This window comes from Monodelphis domestica, chromosome 2 (assembly GCF_027887165.1).
Source record: "Monodelphis domestica isolate mMonDom1 chromosome 2, mMonDom1.pri, whole genome shotgun sequence".
Classification (NCBI taxonomy): domain Eukaryota; kingdom Metazoa; phylum Chordata; class Mammalia; order Didelphimorphia; family Didelphidae; genus Monodelphis; species Monodelphis domestica.
The window spans coordinates 493,170,826-493,191,188 of NC_077228.1; the positions used below are offsets into that span (position 1 = coordinate 493,170,826).

General features: G+C 38.6%; 1 protein-coding gene and 1 pseudogene across 3 annotated transcripts in view; both read right to left on the bottom strand.

The window, feature by feature from the left end:
• Positions 1 to 20,363, bottom strand: part of FMO5 (flavin containing dimethylaniline monoxygenase 5) — a 63,276-nt gene that overhangs the window by 16,262 nt on the left and 26,651 nt on the right. Inside the window, exons 1-3 of one of the 3 annotated variants that reach the window (XM_007485324.3) lie at positions 15,236 to 15,391; positions 10,826 to 10,995; positions 4,373 to 4,561 (exon numbers count right to left, since the gene is read on the bottom strand). In XM_007485324.3, the coding sequence (XP_007485386.2) occupies positions 4,373 to 4,561; positions 10,826 to 10,960 (324 nt within the window). In that variant the 5' untranslated portion in view covers positions 10,961 to 10,995; positions 15,236 to 15,391. Of the gene's footprint in view, positions 1 to 4,372; positions 4,562 to 10,825; positions 10,996 to 11,383; positions 11,523 to 15,235; positions 15,392 to 20,363 lie in introns of those variants that run through there. The other 2 variants (XM_001363169.5, XM_007485325.2) reach the window with 2 other exon arrangements.
• On the bottom strand, positions 4,568 to 10,818 carry LOC130457520 (casein kinase II subunit beta-like; annotated as a pseudogene).

Genomic DNA, 20,363 nt, shown 5'->3' on the forward strand with positions numbered 1-20,363 from the left:
TTCTCCTTCAGTTCCTCTAAACTATTCCTATTAATTTTTTGTGTGCCAAATTGCTAGTTTTGGAGGAACATTTAAGAGTTGTTTTCAGCTGCACTTCTTTTTAGGACTTTGGAGCATATTTTCATAAAGTTGTTGAAAGTTAGAAATTCTTTTGAAAACTTTTTACATATAATATCAAATTGATTGCTTTTGATGGGGGGGAGGGAATGAGAATTTGGAATGCAAAGGTTTTAAAAAGTTAAAATTGCTTTTACATGTAATTGGAAAAATATTAATTAGAACATAAAAACCACTCATGTTGTTTGACCATTTATCTACTGGGGAATAGCTCTAGTTTTTATATATGTATATTAATTCCCTATATATTTTGATAATAGAACTTTACCAGAGATAACTGATCTAAAGATTCTTTTCCAAATTATGGCTTCCTTTTCTGTCTCAGCTAGATTACTTTTATTGGTGTATAAGCTTTTAAACTTTTATATAGTTGAAATCATCTATTTTCTATTTTGGGATCATCCCTCTTTCTTATTTGCTTAAGAATTCTCTCTCTCATCCTAGCTGGGAAAAGTAAGTTTTTTGATATCTTAAATGATATATTCTTTTCTATTTAGGACTTAGACCCATTTGGAAGTTATGGTAGTGTATGATATAGGATGCTTTTGAACTTATTTTCTAGCAAAATGCTTTCTAATTTTCCTGGTTAAAAAATGGATCTTATTAAAAAAATAGGTCTATCTCCAAATAGTTTTTGTTCTTGACTTTACTGAATACTGAGCTACTGAATTAGTTTTGAATTATTTCTACCTACTCTATTCTACTGATTTACTTTTCTATTTTTAAACTTGAACTAAGTAATATATATTTTTTAAACCCTTATCTTCTGTTTTGGAATCAATACTGTGTATTGGTTCCAAGGCAGAAGAATGGTAAGGGCTAGGCAATGGGGGTTAAGTGACTTGCCCAGGGTCACACAGCTGGGAAGTGTCTGAGGCCAGATTTAAACCTAGGACCTCCCATCTCTAGGTCTGGCTCTCAATCCACTGAGCTACCCAGCTGCCCCCTGAACTAAGTAATGTTAATGATTAATGCTTTATAATATTGTTTGAGGTCTAAAAGTTCACATTCAATCCTATTGTTTTTTTAATTGATATTTTAAACCTTTTGATCTTCTAAATCATTGCCATAGCATTAAATATATAAATTAATTTAGATTATTTCAGTATTTTTATTATATTGGCACGGTTCCTACCATGAACAAAGAAGATTCCTCTAATTATATGCCTTTATTTCTATAAAGGATGTTATGTAATTGACTTAAATAAAAGTTATGTATACCCTCATAAGTGGACTTTCAATTAACATTTATGCTTTTTATAGTCATTTCAAATTAGAATTCTATTTTTATAATTTCTTCCTGGATTTTGTTATTATAATGTAGAAATACTGATGACATTAGTGAATATATTTTGTATTCTGCTACTTCATGGAAGCTATTTATTGTTTAAATTAGTTTATTTGCTGATTGCATGGCATTTCTATTGTATCATCTGTCAGAATAATTTTATCTTCCTTTTCCTGATATTAATGCCTTAAATTTTTTTTATCTTATTATTGCTAGCATTCCTAGGGCTATATCAAATAGTAACAACAAAAGGAGAGCATGCTTGCTTTATCCTGATACTTATTAGGAACACTTCAAGTATTTATCCATAAAAATAATTCTAGCTCATGCTTCAGGTATACTTTTTAAAAATCATATTAAAAAAGGGCCCCTTAATTCTTATGTTTCTTAGGGGTTTTAGTATAAATGAATATTGTACTTATCAAAAATTGTTTTTAATCACCTATGGATATAATTATGTTGTGATTTTTAACATGCTAATAGTTTTCCTAATATTGAATCATCTTTAGATTCTGATAGAAATTCAACTTGAACATAATAACTAACTTTTTGATCTCCCTTACTCCCTCCATGGTCCACTGAAAACATTCTTGAATGTCTTGGGTTGGGGAAGCAGTTAGTCTTCTTTATGATCTTTTATCTGAGGGCTAACTGGTTTTCTGGGGGTCATCAAGCCATGATGTTTTGACAAAGTCACTCATGGAAACTGGGAGGTCACAAAGTGGCTCCTAGGAAGGATGGAGACTTCCACTCAGCTAACATCCCTTACTATTAGAAATGCTGTGATCTTTGTTCTCTCCCTAGTTTCAGAAATAATATGAGAGCAAAATACTTGCAGGATTAATATTAATGTTCCACATTATCCCAGAATATCACCAAAAGATCACACCTATGAAATCAAACCTAAAAGACTCTTATAGGTTAACTTCTAAGAGAGTTGTACTCAAAATTCCTCACCCAGTGTGCAAGCCTGGAACAAATTCTCCTAAGCCAGCATATCAATCACCCTACTGAGATGCTAGTACACCATACCTCAGTGATTTGATTTACCAACTAAAATCCATCTTGGAAACTCCCCATGGGACACTAGAAAAAATGATTAGCCTCATATTAAAAACTCGGCAACAGTGTTTGTTGATTGTTTTTCTAAGAACTACTGATTATCTATTTTATTAAAAGTAGCAAATGATTTTCTTTGATTGTCCACAAGCCCAAGCACATTACAGGTTAATGAGAAAACTGACCTCTAGCTATGCCGCCTGTGACAAAATCATTTATCTTTTGCAAAAGCTTTGTGTAGGTTGTCAGAATCAATAGTAACAATATAAGTATATAGAATCATCACAAAATGTTAATCAATTTTTTAAGAGTTAATGTATCACTTATCCAATTATCTGCTTTGAACATGTATGTTGCATAATGTAGCTATGTGCCAAGAAAAAATGGAGGGGTATAAAAATAAACAAAACTCTGGGCCAGACAGAGAAGTTCTGTGCAAAGCCTGACCCAGGCTGACACTCTCAACTGTCTTCCCATCACTCATTTCCACCTTTGCCACCACACCTAGTAGAGGACATCTGAAGCCATGGACAGGGCGGGTCTTGGAGACCACGGCACTGGTTAATGAAAATGTTCATATCCTTTTATTTTTATGATACTCTACTTGTATCAGTTTAACATACTCAGAAGTTCCCCATATATCCTCTCTCACAACATAAATTCATAGATCCTGGTATATATCACTAGTATAAAGGTATTTTCTTCTAAAATGTGGAAGGAAATTCAGGGAATAATATATTTTATTTAGTCAAGTCCTTATCTCTTAGAAATGCTCAGATTCATGGGCATCTATGAGACCACCCCATCCCATATATATTTTAAGAAAGAGACCACCCCATCTCATCTACATTTTAAGAAAGATACCAGCGGGCAGCTAGGTAGCTCAGTGGATTGAGAGCCAGGCCTAGAGACAAGAGTCGTGGCCTCAGACACTTCCTAGCTGTGTGACCATGGGCAAGTCACTTAACCCCCATTGCCTAGCCCTTAGCACTCTTCTGCCTTGGAACCAATAAGCAGTATTGATTCCAAGACAGAAGGTAAGGGTTTAAAAAAAAAAGAGAGACCATTCCATCTCATTTAAGATTGCTATTATATATTTCCAACTCTTCAGGTCAAGTTGACATTTCATTAATAAAAAGAGTTATGACATCCAACCCCAGGAAACATCCAGCCAGATGGGCAATTAGTATTCTGATTTGGTATTTTTAGGTCAAAATGTAATAGAAGAAGATGAGAGGGAGGAATCAGTGGGAAAGTAATTGACTTAATCTGGAAACTTACTGGAAACCATAAAAATAATATTCTATTTTACTAATGTTCAACAATAAGAAGCAGCATGAAAAAGAGGAAAACATACTAGGCCAGGAGTCAAAAGAATAGAGTTTTATTCACAATTATTCCAGACTTGCTGTCTGATCTTGGAGAAGTTACTTAATCTCTCCATGTTTCAGAATATATTTCACAGATGAAGAAATTCATTCCTAATCTATGTACTTCACAACATTATTGTGAAGATCAAATGAGATAAAAATAAGTAACTATGCCTTAAAATACTATATTATGGAAACAGAAGGCATTGTTATTATTGGTATTTGCAGAGTCTTAAAACTACATTCCCAAAATAACAAATTATTCTCTCACTGATGGAGAGAAGACCTTTTCCCTCCCTCTATAGTCTCCTGATAGTGTCAAGTCCTGAAGGGTGAATATACCAAGAAAATTATGTTAGAAAGATTAGAAGGGCACCCTTTCCTTTCTTTCTGTTTTATGAGAACAGAGAGCTACAGAGGAAATTAGGAAAATATCATAGCAAGTGCTGACTGATGTATCCTTGGAAGTTATAGTTATCCTATAAAAACACTTGCAAATGTTATGTAATCACAAGCAGACAGATACAACATTTCCTACCTTGAAACGAATATACTTTATGAGGTCAAATTCCTTGGCATACATCCTGAAGTACTCCATGATTTGAGAATTGTGCATAAAGTTGGGAAAATCATCAGGGATGGGATAGTCACTGAAACACATCATTTCTTTGGAGGTATTAATGATCACAGATTTGTAAATGCTGGCCCTTCCTTCTTCTGGATTCTCCTGCAGTAAAAATGAAACACATACAACATCCTTAGATTTGATTATTGGAGTTCTCTATAGTTAGTGGAGATGTCATCTTTCCTGAATGGTCAATGACACTAGGGAACAAATAATGGTCAGATAGATCAAACATTGGGATCCATGGCTGTATAAATATAGGTAAGTGTCCTGTTTTGTCCTTAGTCTATCCAAATATTGCACTTAAAAGTGGACCAAGTGGAGGAAAGGGCAGTAAGAAGAAAGGAATGATTCTCTCCTTCAGATGAGGAATTTTATAAAGGTTAACGAGTTGATGCCTATAAACTAAATTGAATTTCTTGAGAAATAGCTGTTACACCAGCATCCTTTTAATCAACAAATTATTTTAATCAACAAATTATTAAGCAGCTTCTATCTATCACATCCTCTGCTTTAGCCTGGGGATACAATGACAAAAATGGATTTGCTTCTGCCTTCAAGGAGTCTTCTTTCTATGAGGGGAGATGACATATATATCTACAGGTATGTATATGATATACACTGTAGTTTGGGAAAGAAGTTCAATAGCTCTCCATAATCTGAAATAATTATCCTTTCCAGTCTCAGCATATATCCCCCTCTGTGAATGCCATATTTGAATCAAATTTAACTATTTTACCCTGAAGATGTCCTCTGCTTTCCTGACTGTGCCTTTGATCACACTGTTTCCTATGTATGGAAGGTCTTTTCTTGCTCTGTATAACTGCTGAATTCCTTCCCATCTTTTAAAGGCCAATATAAGTATCGCCTTGACTATGAAGCTTAACAACAAAGATCTCCTTTGAGTAAAAAGTATCCAAAAGTCTCACCTCGTAATTTGTTATACAATTCATTAAGGCACTTATTTATTGTATGTTACAGTTATCAATATTCTTTAAATTTTTTTTTAGTTATCTATCTTCTGATGCTTCATGGCAGCATGGGAGGCAACCAACTCTGGGTTCTTAAAGTCTATGCCAGCAGAACATGAGTTCAGATGGGTCTTACCAAGCTAGAAAGACTTTCTGAAAATGTCTGTCTGTTATCAGAGGGCCAGACTACTAGCAAGGTTCAGAGAGACTCATGATCAATTTGCCTATAAGATGGTGTTTGGTCCCACCAACTTACACAGACCAGTTACAATCTGTGTCACAGAACCTCAAAAGAATCTCAGAATAAGAGAGAACTTAAAAGTTTATCTGGTTTAGGGGGCAGTTGGGTGGCTCAATTGATTGAGAGCCAGGCCTCGAAGTCTGAGGTTCAAATCTGGTCTCAGAACTTTCTAGCTGCATCAGTTAGGAACATTCCACAGACAATGCAAGTTCCTAAAGTTGCATTTTTACAGATGAGGAAACTGAGAGCCTCTGAGAGGCTGTGATTTATCGAAGGGTGGAAATTATCTAAGAAAACCAAGTTTCTGGATGTCAGTTTTTTGTTGTTGTATTTTTTTAAACCCTTGCCTGATCACTTAGAATAAATACTATGTATTGGTTCTAAGGTAGAAGAATGCTAAGGGTTAGGCAATGGGCCCAGGGTCACCCAGCTAGGAAATGTCCTAAGTCACATTTGAACCCAGAACCTCTTTCTCTGGTTCTGACTCTCAATCTACTGAGCCACCTAGTTGCCCCCTGGACTTCAAGTTTATCACTCTTCCTCAATAAAATTTTTTTTTAATTTAAATTTTTAAAATTTAAGTATTTTTCCATGGTTACATGATTTATGTTCTCTCCCTCCTCTTTTCCCCTCCCGTCCTCCCAGAGCTGATAAGCATCTCATTTCTTATCTTATCCTAGTATCTATTGATTTATTTGCTTATTCCTTCCTTCATTTATTTTACTCTGTATTTTCTACTAAAAGAAAAGGAATCACAAATCAAATCACAGTAGAATTGAATGCAATATGGTTCAACCAGGACAGAGTCCTATCATTTCCCTTTTACTGTGTCTTTCAATGCATGCCTAAAAATGAATTAGTTCTTTTAGCTGCCAAGTCACACTGGTGACTCCAAATGACCTTACAATCCATTAAACCTCCATTCCTCCCCAATCCTTTTGCCACAAACTTCTGCCTAGTTGCAGCTCTCTACCTTTACTTGTGAAGCTCATTTTTTTAACCCCACAGCAGGATTGTACATTTATCCCTTCTAAACATCGTCTTATATGATTCACTCCATCAATCTAGCTTTTCTTCCTGTATCCTGACTTTGTCAGTTAGTTTTACTGTTTGGCTTTAAGCTGGCTGAAATTTGAGAAGTGTGGCATTTAGGCTGTTCCTGCCTCTAATCATTAATAACAGTTTTGAACTGCACAGGGTCAAGGGCAGCTTCCTGGGACTCTACATTAGAAACTTCACTCCAAGAAGAGATCATTCCATTAATGAATGACTATGCTTTTGGTCCAGTCATTCTGAGTTCTCAATCTACCCAACTAGACTATCATTTAGTCCATTCTATTGTGCCCCTAAGGACAGCTTGAAAGCCTGCAATCTCAAGCTCTGAGCTTACACAGAAATGAACACCCACTCCCTCATAGAACACTAAGCACAGTTCCTAAATGTCTGCTATTATTAATGGAAGTTTGAAAAGCTTTTGCCTTCTCTACCCTTTCCCCAGGTCCCGATAATAGCACCGTGATACTGGGGCTGTCTGCTCATCCCATTTCTCCCACCCCATTCTCTCTTTTTCTTTATCTGTGATACATACTCTTGAAATATTCTCTCTCTGTTATTCCCTCAAGTTTGTTTCTATTAATTACTAATCGAAAGAACTCTTTTCTTTCTAAGAAACTGAGTTATTGGAAGGAGGTTGTAGCTAGACCAGGAGAGGGAGGCACTAGCTGGCCCTGTGCTCTAGATGTCCCTCTCCCAGGAATCTCTGCAAGTGAAGAAAAGGAAACTGAGAGATGTCATTTTACATATACGTATGCTGGGGCATTAGGGGGTAGGTGAGCAGGGAAAGGAATCTGGGTGTTCATGTCCTCTGGGGCAAAACTTTTTACCTGAAGTTGTTTTCCAAGTGAAAAAGTTATAGTACTGAAGAAGCTATATGGTACAGTGGATAGACTGTAGGACATTCTATGTCAGAGACATGCATTCAAATCCTGATTCAGACATCTACTAGTATTGTGACACCATACAAGTCACTTGGCATTTCTCAGTCTCAGTTACTTTATCTGTGAAAATCAAATATGTATGTAAAGTAGTTTGCAAATCATAAAATGCTAGATGTCTTCTTCCTCCTCTTCCTACAGGACTGGAGAGGTAAGTTCATATAACACTGGAGGACCCAACTGCTGAAATTGCTTCTATCAAGCAGATGAATATCATATGTACCAGGAAATCTGGAACAACATTGGTAAATGGTCTTTTATCATCTCTCATCTGGCTGCTTTCTTGGACTTCATGATCTTCAGAAAAGGAAGTCAGGAAAGACTTGTGAACAATTAGAACTCGTCAAAAGGAAGTTTGTCTTGAGAGGTAGTGAGTTCCCTTTCCTTAGAGGTCTTCAGGTGGAGCAGGGTTCTTAATTTTTCTGGACCCTTTGTCAGTCTAGTGAAGCCTATGGACCCCTTCTCAGAATCATGTTTTTAAATGTATATAAGAGAATACATAGGATTGTAAGGGAAGCCAATTTGCTGAAAAGCAGTTTTCAAAGTATTAATAATCACTGACATTCTTTTTTCCTAGAGTGGAGGTAGTTGGCTTGCCACAATTTTTATCATGCTTTTATTGTAATGTTTTAATTACATTTTTATATATTATATATATAATTATAATAGCCACCTTTCAGCCTGATATCTGAAGCATTACAAATGGCCTCTTGCTGGGAGTCATCAGGCCATGATGCCTTGATAAAGTCACATGTAGTAGCTAAGGAGGCCACAGAGTGGCCCTTGGCAAGATGTGATAGCCCACTCAGTCCCCCTTACATGACCTCTCTCATCAATATCCCTTACCTATGGAATTGACATGATCATTATTCCCCCTAGTCTCAGAAGGAATAATGCAAGAGAAAAATATCTGTACCCTAATTCCCTAAAACATCACCAAAAGATCAGACCCTCAAATCTAATCCCAAAAGACTACCATGGGTTAACTTTTACTTAGGTACACAATTCCCAGTAAAACTGCAGCTACAAGCCAAGCTCAGAACTTTCCCACTAACAGAAACTTATTCTCATGAAGCCAGCATACAAATCAATCATAAAGGCCCATATAAAATGTACAGGTACACTAAGCTTCAACATACCTCAGTGACTTGACTTTACAAATCAGTAACTCGCCAGTGGGAAACTCCCTATTAAAACCTTGAAAAATGACCATTCCAATATTAAATCTGAATTGTGTTCCCAGTACCTTTCAACCTCAATGATATGATTGTTGAATTGTCTTTTAAGAACTTTTGATTGATTATTTCCTTTTATTAAAAGTAATAAGTAATTTTCCTTGATTGTTTGTAAACTTAAAACTTCTCACAGGGTAATGAGAAAATTAAGCCACCTGTGACGAAATCATTTATCTTGTGTAGAACCTTTATTCTGTCAAGAATCTGTAATCACAATACAAGAATATAGAATGTTAATCAAGTGATTTGTTAAAAGTTAATGTATCACTTTTCCAATTATTTCTATTTAGACATGTATGTTAGGTAATGTATCTGTGTGCCAAGCAAATGGGTATAAAAATAAACATCAAGTCGGGGATGGCGGAGCAGCTATCAGATGCAAAGCAGTCCCATGGCCATAATGATAAAGCTGTCTTCCGTTTGTTATTTTTTTGTTCGACACCTGGTGGGAACTCCTGGAGTCGTGAGTGAGGCTGGACCTTGCCCGTGACAGCCTCTTACTTATTTCCCCTGGGAAAATTGAGGTAGAAGCCCTAGGGTCATGGGATGACTTCATGAACAGATAATCACTACTTTTGACTCCTTGGTGGGAATATCGACCTAGCTGGTTAACTGGCCCTGTTAAGTTCCTGTATCCATTGAAGGGAGTTGAAGTACTTCCAAAGAACCTCTATCAAGGGATCTTCCCTGCCAACCTATCTGAGTAAATGATTGGGAATTAGCCAATTTTCCTTGGGCAAATGATTCTTTTTTTTTTTTGCCTTTTCCTCCACTTTATTTCATACTCCCACCACACCACCACAATATTGACTTCTTGATTTAAACTAAAAACCATTAGGGGTTCTGGAAAGGTATATGTATTGGGAGGGAGGGGAAATGATGTCAGAGCCTGAGATGTTGGGGGGAGGGGAGGAGACATGTCAGCGGATGGTCTTGACAGGGCTCTTAAAGTTACTGGCTGCCTGAAGCTGCAGTTGATAGGCCATAGGGTGGATCTTGAAGCCATACAGCCTGAGCACAAAGTGGTTGGCAGGCTGTTTGGGCCTGTACTCAGGATGCACCATGAAGAGCATGTGGGTATAGCCAGTGCCAAAGTAAGCACCATCTGTGTGGTGCTGCCTGGACAACTTGGGGGTGTAAACATCCATGCACTTGGGGCAGTACAGCTTCACCATGGCCTCACTTGATATGTCCGATAGTCCAATGGGCAACATGGACTGGCTTTCACAATATACACGGGGACAATAGCCAAAGTCTCCCTGCTGGTATTTTTCTGTGGCGATGCCATGGTTTGTGAGGATGTAGAGGGCCTGAATCAGTCCATATAGCATCTCAGCTGCCTACTCGATCAGGTCACTCTGGTTGGGGTTGTCCTTAAACTTCTCATCAGGTTCCAAGTTGAGGATCATGTCTAGTGCCTGCCTATAGTGGGGAACCTGTTCATTGAGCCCTGTGAGGTTGACTTGTCCTGAATATAGTCTTCATCTACCTCACAGAAGAATTCATTGCCACGAAGCCCACAGAACCATGAGATCCAAGATACTTCCTCTGAGCTACTCATCTTTACATCAGCGGGCTGGGGCTGGGGAAGGAGAGGGAGAAGTTGCTCCCAGGGGTGGTGGCGACAGCAGCAAATCTGTGCAGCGAAGGCTGCGGACCTGACTGTGGCCACAGATGATTCTTTAAGGGAGCTATAGCAGGTTTTATTCCATAGTGGAGAACAAAAGGGTCCTTTTAGCCAAAGGACCCAAGCATGCTATGGTTCATGGGGTCACAACGAGTCTGACAACAAATGAACAAATAAACAACCCAAAAATACAATGCGGCAGTGGTAGCACCTACCACTGCATTACCCCTGGGATACCAGGTACCACAGCACCCAGATAAAGAGAGCATTTTGAGGATTAAGGAAATGGGCAGTTTACCTGAAACCTCCAGAGTCCTCCGATGTCATCGGTCCTTTCAAAGCAGATTGGTTCAAGGCCTTCTTCCAGGCAACATTTGATAGAGCTGAGCCCACTCACACCTGCTCCAATCACGGCAATTCTCTTCTTCGACATTTTCTCTGGAGAGAGTCACTGGGGAAGGGTTCCACCTATCAAAGGGAATGGGAGAAAGGAATCCCTGAGCACAGCAGAGAAGCAGAGAATCTTGGCATTAAGGGGACAAACCTAGCAGATTTATAGCATCTTAGAGTGGAAGGAAAACTAGAATACTCCCCTGGCCCACAAATTCCCATCTACACCAGCTATCAGAGCCTGTTCAGCAGCTATCCATTTTGTCATTCAAACATGTGCAGAGACCAGAGTTGTCTCAGGAAAAGCAGATGTTGTGCTCTTCCTGTTTCAGATTATTATCCCCATTATCAGATACTAAGGAGGCCAACAGATTTGAGAGTTAGTCTTTGGTATGCAGGTTCTTTCTATGGTAGATGAGAGAAGCTGGGTTGTGGGGACATGGGTCCAGAAAGCCTCTGAGCTTACCTCTTCTCTAGTCCTGTCTTACTCAGCTCTCTGAGCTCTGGCACTCACTGTTGTTAACAAAGAAGAATGCAACTCCAAGGCCAATATCAGAAAAAATCTGGGGAGGAGCACCCTTGCCCCACCTCCCTAATGATTCTGCCCACTTTCTCAGAGCAGGCTGGGTGATTAAATTATTCCCTCCCACCCCAGCTGGAACAAAAATTCCAAGCAGAGAAAAACATTGTTTTTCATTTGGTTTTGGACTAGACCTATAATTTCACTGGCCTGAGGAAGTCCTGGTGAAGAAATGCAGAGTTTAGAGAAGGAAGTGGTCACACCCATAGTAGATACATGTAGAGGCATGATCTGAACCAACCACTATATCAGATTGATGATCATCTCTGGGGGTGGGGATAAGAGGAATGATGACAGGGAAAGAATTTGGAACTCAAAAATTTTTAAAGGATATTAAAAATTGTTTTTATGTGTAATGGGGGAAAAAAGAAAACATATTAAAAAATGATAGAGACAGAGCTGGAAGGGATTTTAGAGACCATCTTATTTTACCAATGAGGTCCAGAGAGGGTAAAGTTAAGGGAGTTGTGCAATGTCGCACAGTTAGCAGCAGAGCTGAAATTTGAATCCAGGATCTCTGCTTCCAGATTTGGCACAACTTTCACTGAATCCCTCTTTTTCCTTAGCTTTCCCTCTCTGTATGCTTTTCTTCCTCTGCCTCCTCCCTCTCCTTTCCCTTGTAGGCACCCAAAATTTCTTGTATCTCTTTATTGTATCTCTTTCTATCTTGTGAGTCTTCTCTCTAGGGAAAAATATAACTGAATTAAAAACATTTTTGCACCTTATTATGACAAGTTTGCCAGATTTTCTAGGAGTATTTGCTTTTTAGCCTTTTTTTCCCCCTTCTAATTATACAAAGAAAAGCTTCGTCTGTTTAAGGGAATGTATCAGCCAGGAAGGCCTCTTCTTGGGACCTCTGAAATGATACTAGTTAGGCAATAGCCAGACAATGAAATCCTTTAAAACTCTCAGCCTGTTTTCTCTCATCTGTAAAATGAAGGGATTAGTGCCTCAAACTGTAAAAGTGGTAAGACTGGTGAATTCCCAAATCAGCTTTGTTGTTTGTGTGGATAGTGCCTGATGTAGGTGTCCAATCAACACTTAGATTGCAGATTGATAGAAAATATAGATTTCTATCATATAAAATGTAAGATTGAAAAGTTAGCTGCTTCTTAGTCTAGAATCAAGAAGTAAATTTGTCCAAAAAGTGCAAACCAGATTTCTAACCAAGCCTAGAACATTTTGCTTAAGATTTTTCTGTGGAAATCTGGGATTCCTTATGACACATTTATAGAATCACAAAATTTAAGTTGGCAGAAATGACATTAGTCAGTCATCTAGCCCAACCCATACCCAGGAAAAATCTCTACTATGACATACTCAACAAAAGATCATCTAGTATTTGCTTAGGGATCTATAATGAAGAACATTCCAGTATCTTCCCTTAGGTAGCCCATTCCAGTTATAGAAAGTTGTTAGTTACACACACACACACACACACACACACACACACACTCACTCTCTCTCTCCCCCCTCCTCTCTCTCTTTCCTTCCCTCCTTTCTTTCTCTCTCTCTCTCTCTCTCTCTCTCTCTCTCTCTCTCTCTCTCTCTCTCTCTCTCTCTCTCTCTCAATTTGCCTCATTGAGATTTCTACCCATTACTTCTATTCTATTGCTCTCCTTGGCTTTTAAAGTGCTTCATCCTCTGGCCCCTTCCAATCTTTACTGTTACCCTTATACACTTATATACCAACTTATTGTTCCTTACATACAATGCTCCATCTTCAGTCTCTTTTCCTTAGCACTGGCTGTCTCCCCCCCTCCCCCTCCCCATGCCTGGAATGCTCTTTCCTCACTCCTGTCTCTTATAATTCCTGGCTTTCTTTAAGACTCAGCTCAGCTTTTTGTAGGAAACTTTTCCTAGTTGACCCTAGTGCTAATGCCCTCCCCTCTAAGTTTACCTTGGAGCTTCTTTGTGTGTATCATGTGTAGACTTGTATGTGTTCATGTTGTTGCCCCCATAGTATAGTCAACTCTTTTGGGGTAGGGTGGATGGTATGTAGGTGTGGAGGCATTTTTACTTTTTCTTTGTGGCTTTAGTGTATAGTATATTGTTGTTGTTCAGTCATGTTCAACTATGTGACCCCATGGACTTTGTCCACTGGTTTTTCTTGGCAAAGATATGGGAGTAGTGTGCCATTTCTTTCTCCAGTCTGTGTCTGTTTTATGGAAGAGGAACCTGAGGAAAATGGGAATTAAATAGCTTTCACAGGGTCACACAACTAATCAGTGTCTGAGGATGGATTTGAAACTCATGAACTTTTTCCAACTCTGAATCTGGTGCTCATTCACTGAGTCACCAGATGCCCAAATAGTAAGTGTGTAATAAGTGCTTTCTGATTGATTAATTGTGTACCAGCTTTAGAGCTAGGAAGCCTTAAGATCAAGTTCTGCCCATAAAAGCATAAGCTATGCAGCCATAGACAAATCACTCAGTGCCCCCAAGCAATTATCCCAAACTTGAATTTACAGGAGTTTTCAAACATGTTTTTCACAAATTAAAACAAATTAAAAACAAACAAGCAAACCATAACTATTCTCCCTCCAAAGAACCCCAAATTTTCTTCAATGACCTGTGACATTATTGAGAGAGGGACTTCCTTCACCCAAACAGATAGCAACATTTCTCCAATGTGACTAACGGTCTTTAGGAGTTATTGTCATAAAAAAAATTCAACATGTCTCAGTTGTCCTGGATGTCAACAATCTCCTGGAGCTTAGCTGGAGTGGTCCTGGGATGACACCGTCAGTCACAGAGCCCTGCTGGAAGTTTTTTCCAGAATTTCCAGAATTTAAGGTCAGTTGGGAATAGCATTTGGAAGCCAAAGTCATCTCAGTGATAACACTAGGGATTTAGGTATACATCCTTTTGTACCATTGTTGATTATAGATAATGATAATAGTTTTGAGATGAAAGAGGCATGTCTCCAGGTTTTAGTACCAAATCTCCAATATGGAAGAATCACACAATTGCTTTCATCAATTATTTTAGTAGTTCTGATGTACATTGTGGATATGTTACCAAAATAAGAAAAAATAATTTGTTTTAAAGTATGACAAAATTGCAAAGGTACTTACTAATAAAACTCTTGGCTTTTTAAATGTAGGGTGGGAAACTGAGCAGCCTGTTAAAATCTTGGCTTACACAATGAAGTTGTCCTTCATTATGTGAGTCAGAACCTTCTGAAGTACTTTACAAGGTAAGCAATTGATTATGCTGTTGTTCCCAGCAACCAAAATGCTTATTGATCAGAAACAACCACATTCTTTATCAAGTTAAACTATTGTTAGATTTGGCATAAAATTAAATACCCAGAGATGTTCATCTGAAAATTTGAAAAATTCAGCTTCCTGTTTTTTGGTAAGGTGAGTAGCATGCATCTTACTTAATTATTTTAAAAGATTTGATGGTAGTGGTTTTGCCATAGTTATGCTGGTGAAATAAAAGAAAGGTAAGACCCAAACAAAGAGTTTGGAAATCACTGGACCATAAGATTCCCCCAGGTCCCATCTAACTCTCACATTCTGGGTCTGATCAGGTTTGACCTCAAAATCAAAGCTGCATATCTGAAATCGGGCTGTCTTTCCTTGCCCTCTGCTCTCTTTCTTTTCTTCTGCATCTCTCTCTCTTTTCATTCTCTCTTTTTCTTTGCTCATTATATTTTTGCTTGCTTGCCAATGGCACCCATAAGTATTATCGAACCCTCTCGAGATCCTGTGGGTTAAGGCTTATACTTACCCTGCTCTGCAGTTCCTCTGTGCCTTTCTGGATTCAGTTGGCCAAAGCAGGGGATTTTAGGAAACAGCCCTGACTACCCTTTGACTCCAAATAATCTTTACCCAACATCATCTGATTATTACTCCAGAGAAATAGCACTTACTCAAAGGTTATTATGTTTGTCAGTTACCTATTAAAAAAGTATTTTCTATGCAAATAACTCCAATGTCCATTGATCTCATTCAATCTAACAATCATTTACAAAGGACCTACAATGTAGAAGGCACAGTGCTAGGCATGCAAAGGCAATAAAATAAAATAAAATACAAAACCAAACCCAAAACAGTTCCTATTCTCTAAGAGCTTAAAGTCTCTCTCATATCTGGAGAGACATAATATGTAGGCAAAATAAGCATATCCATGTGAGGAGCTCTAACAACTAGGTGCACCAGGAAAGGGTTCCAGAGAGAAAGATGGAGGAAGCCACAGATTCTAAGCAATGGAGTTGAGTAGTAGGAAGTCCCCCTTTCCATGCATGGAGGACAGTTTTTGCAAAGGGCCCAGAGGAAGGAGATGGCCAATAGCAAGCAGCCAAATTTGGAGAAACAGAAATCTACCATCTACATTGAAAAGGATCCTCCCAGGTGTTGCCTCCTCCAAGTATAATGGGAGCTCCTTAAGAACAGGGATTGTCTTAGTACATAATAATAATAATAGCAGTAGCTAATATTAAATGGCACTTACAATAACTATCTTATTTGATACAACAACCCTGGGAAGTAGGTGCTATTTTACCTGAGGCAGAGGTTAAGTGACTTGCCTAGGGTCACACAGCTAGGAAGTATCTGAGGCTAGATTTGAACTCAGGTTTGCCAAACTCAAGCTCTATCTACTGTGCCCCCTAGTTGTTCCTTGCATATCTTTCGACACCACCTCCCAGAGCAGAGTAGTGCTTACATGGGGAAAACTTCAGTGGGAAACAAGTTAGTAGAAGGGTAACAATGTGGAATTAGGAGAAAACCAGAATTCACAATCAAATGTCATTTTTTGTCATTTAAATACAAATATAAAATGTAATCCACAGTAAAACATAAATGGCAAGTGATAAGACTCTAAATAATATTGTTCCTAGATGCATTTTGTCTTTAATGGGGATAGGAGTCTAAAGTACAGGAATGATAGCAGTAGAATTTCAGACAGCAAGGAGAAGCTACATTTGGGGGGCAACAAGACCTTTCCCAAATCCACATGCAATCACCCTCCCCCCCCACCAGGCGGCTTTACCTGCATGTAAGGATGCCTCTGACTGTGTATTTCTCACTTCCCCTAACAATCTGACAATCTGCTTACTGTCCATTTACTTAATGAAATTTTTCTTAAATTGTTTTCATATAACACACACACACACACACACACACACACACACACACACACACACACACACACACACACATAGAGTTTTATAGGTTCTGTTATCCACATGGAATGTATTTTGGAAAAAAACTCACTCCAAGCCTGAGATCTGAGTTTATTTCTTAACTCTCCCACTAGTGGGTACAGATTCAGTCACTTACTAGCCATTTACACTCAGCCATTTCCTAGCCATTGGGCATAGCTGTGCCTTTAATCCAGATAGAGTATGAAGAACAAATCAAGATGCTGCTAGAATGAATGGAAAATATACTTTTTGTCACCTGGGGTAAACACTTGACTTTTTGCTTGTCTGGAGCTTTAGTTATGTCATAGGCTCCTGAGTTGTGAGGATCAAATAAATAACACACAATCCTTATTCTAATCAGGCAGCTTTTCTTGATGTTTCTTGAATTTATTCCTGTTTCCATGCCCTTGCTCATGCGGATAACCCTATACAAAATACCTGTCTGGTCATCTGATTTTATCCACTTTAAGTTCCAATAAAAGTCCCACTCTTTCAAGATTTCTCAAGTTACTCTAATAAAAGTGATCTCTTTTTTCTCTGAGCAATTACTGTATTTATAGTCAGACACAGTTTTGCCCTTTATTGTTGGGTAATCGCCATGTTATTTTGTCTTCCCCAAAACTGCGAGGGCAGTCTTTCTGAGAGACATCTCCTAAAATGCATAGCAGACTGCCAAACTTGTAGCAGCTATTCAGTAAATATTTGGTGACTGGTTACTGTAAGAGAAAGCACATTCAAAATGAAAGTCAAAAGATCTACATTGGCGAGGCATCTCAACCACTTAACACCAGTATCATGGTGGGCAAAGTCTCAAACTTTCTCATCTTTTATTATGGTCACATCATATAGATATGGTATCTCTAGGGTTGTTGTTGAGTTGTTCAGTCACGTCTGACTCTTTATGACTCCATGGATCATACCATATCAGGCACTTCTATCTTCTACTATTTCTCAAAGTCTATCCAAGCTCATGCCTGTTGCTTCCATGACCCTATCTATAGATCTCATCCCCTGACATCCCCTTTTCTTTTTGCCTTCAATTGTTTCCAGCATCAGGTCTTTTCCAGTGAGGGACAGAGATATGGGTAGATGTGCAGTGAAGAAGATTAAGCCTCAGACTGCTTTGGGAGGCTCCTGGACACATTCTCCCTTTTATTTGTTCATGCAGCTATGTAGGAGAGGGTCCCAAGTTTGTGAACAGATTGTGGCCCATGACATTCCTAAGGGTGGTCTAGACCGGGTTAAAATATAATTGGGAAATATTTAACAAAATAAAGAAAAGTACAATAAAACACAGATAACATTTATTACATTTTAAAGGTAAGTCACTATTTGGCCCCCAGAGATCCTTATTTTGATTTAATGGCCTCTTTTTCTTTTTTTTTTTAAACCTTTCCCTTCTGTTTTAGAATCAATATTAAATTTTGGCTCCAAGGCAGAAGACTGGTAAGTGCTAGGCAATGGGGGTTAAGTGACTTGCCCAGGGTCATGTAGCTAGGAAGTATCTGAGGCCAGCTTTGAACCCAGGACTTCTTGTCTCCAGGCCTGAAACACTGTTTAGATGAGCTTTGAGCTACCTGCATATCCCTAGCTCCAAGTGCACTGGGAACAGAGATGGTTGTGAAAAAAAGGCTGATCTCTATGATATCATGACCCAGACCTTGGGAAAAGCTGAAGTGGGGGTTGGGTACACAAGCTTTATCCCAGAAAGGCTTTGGCTCTTTGGGAGGGAAGGGGGCTAGGAATTAAATGGAATGTACTTTAAGTCTGTGTTTGGTAAGAAGAATATTCCTGCTTTATCAGACTTATTTAGTGTTTCCCAGAAAGTTGGATCCCATTAGAGACAGTCCTATAATCAGAGTTATGCCAAAAGAGAAACCATATCCCATATTTATTTCCCTTTTTTAATAAGCCTGAATGAAAAAGGTTAGCTGAAATGCTACTGACTGAGAGGAAGCTACCATTTTAGCCTAAAAGGATGCAAATTGGAACTGCCAGTCTCAGCTTAACAAGATCTAGGGACTGGAGTGACTACTTTTGTGAGTTTGTAGACATTGGAGCTGGTTAGTTATCTTTACTTTGTCATCAGAGGACTTTCAGTCTGACTCACACACTCCCCAAGATATTACATAACTAGTCTGATAAAACACTTAAAAATTAATAGTCTTATTGTGCTCAAAGAAATAATGAACTGGAAGAATTCCATGGGAACTGAAGCAACCTCCAGGCAGTGATGCAGAGTGAAAGGAGCAGAACCAGGAGAGCATTATACACAGAGACTGAATACTGTGGTATAATCGAATGAAATAGACTTCTCTACTAGCAGCCATACAATGACCCAGGACAATTCTGAGGGAATTGTGAGAAAGGACACTATCCATATCCAGAGAAAGAACTGTGGGAGTAGAAACACACAAGAAAAACAACTGCTTGATTACATGGGTTGAGGGGATATGAATGGGAATATAGACCCTAAATGAACATCCCAGTGCAAACACCAACAGCATGGAAATAGGTTCTGATCAAGGTCACATGTAATACCCAGTGGAATTGCAAGTTGGCCATGGGAAGGGTGGGGGAAGGGGAGGGAGGAATAGAATATGATTTTTGTAACCACAGAATAATGTTTGAAATTGACCAAATAAAAAAAAATTAAAAAAAACTTAATACTCTTGCAGTTAGGTGGCTCAGTGGACAGAGAGCCAGCCCTGGAGATGGAAGGTTTGGGGTTCAAATTTGAACTCAGACACTTCCTAGCTGGGTGTCCCTGAGTAAGTCACTTAACCCCTATTGCCTAGTCCTTACTACAGTTCTGAGGAAAGATGGATAAATGAACCATAAATCTAGGAGTTAATAATGCATTAAGGCAATGAATTAAATAATCTGCCTGGAAGAACAAATTTACACCCCTAGGAAAGAGACAGAGATCTCAGAATTACCCAAGAGGGAGGAGAGCTAAGAGTTGATACTTGACTGGTGCTCAAAGCTCTAAGATCCTGGTAGAAAGAAATAAGAAGGCCCTTAGCACCTAATATTGGGCAAACCAGGTTTCAGGTGCAATGAAAGTAGATTAAAGTGGATTTCTAATTCATTTTGCTTATCCATTTTTGGGTGCATTTTTATATAAGTTCCTGAAATTGTCTCCTTTCTTGGATTTTGATTCTTTGACTTTAGGGTGCCCCTTCAGCTTGGCCATTAAATGGAGTCTTTTTTTTTCTTCCCTTTTCTTTGCATTTAAATCCTTCTTCATTATATTTTCAGACTCCAGTAAGATATACTCTCCCCCACCCCTTACCTTCAGTTTTAGAATTGATAGTATCAGTGCCAAGGCAGAAGAGCAACAAGGCCTAACTAATTGGGGTTAAGTGACTAATCCAGGGTCATACAGCTAGGACATATCCAAGGTCAAACTGAGCTACCTACTTGCTCCAATAAGATACATTCTTATCTTCAACAAAGTCCAGGAATCAGTTATTTTAAACTATGGTCCAAATGGCCATAAACTTGTTTCCACATTGTTGTTGTTGAGTTGTTTTTCAGTTGTGTATGACTCTTCATGACCCCATTTGGGGTATTCTTGGCAGAGATAGTGCAGTGGTCTGCCATTTCCTTTTAGCTCATTTTACAGATGAGAAAACTAAGACAAATAGAGGTAAGAGTCTTGCTTAGGGTCACATAATTATTAAGTGTCTGAGACCAGATTTGAGTTCA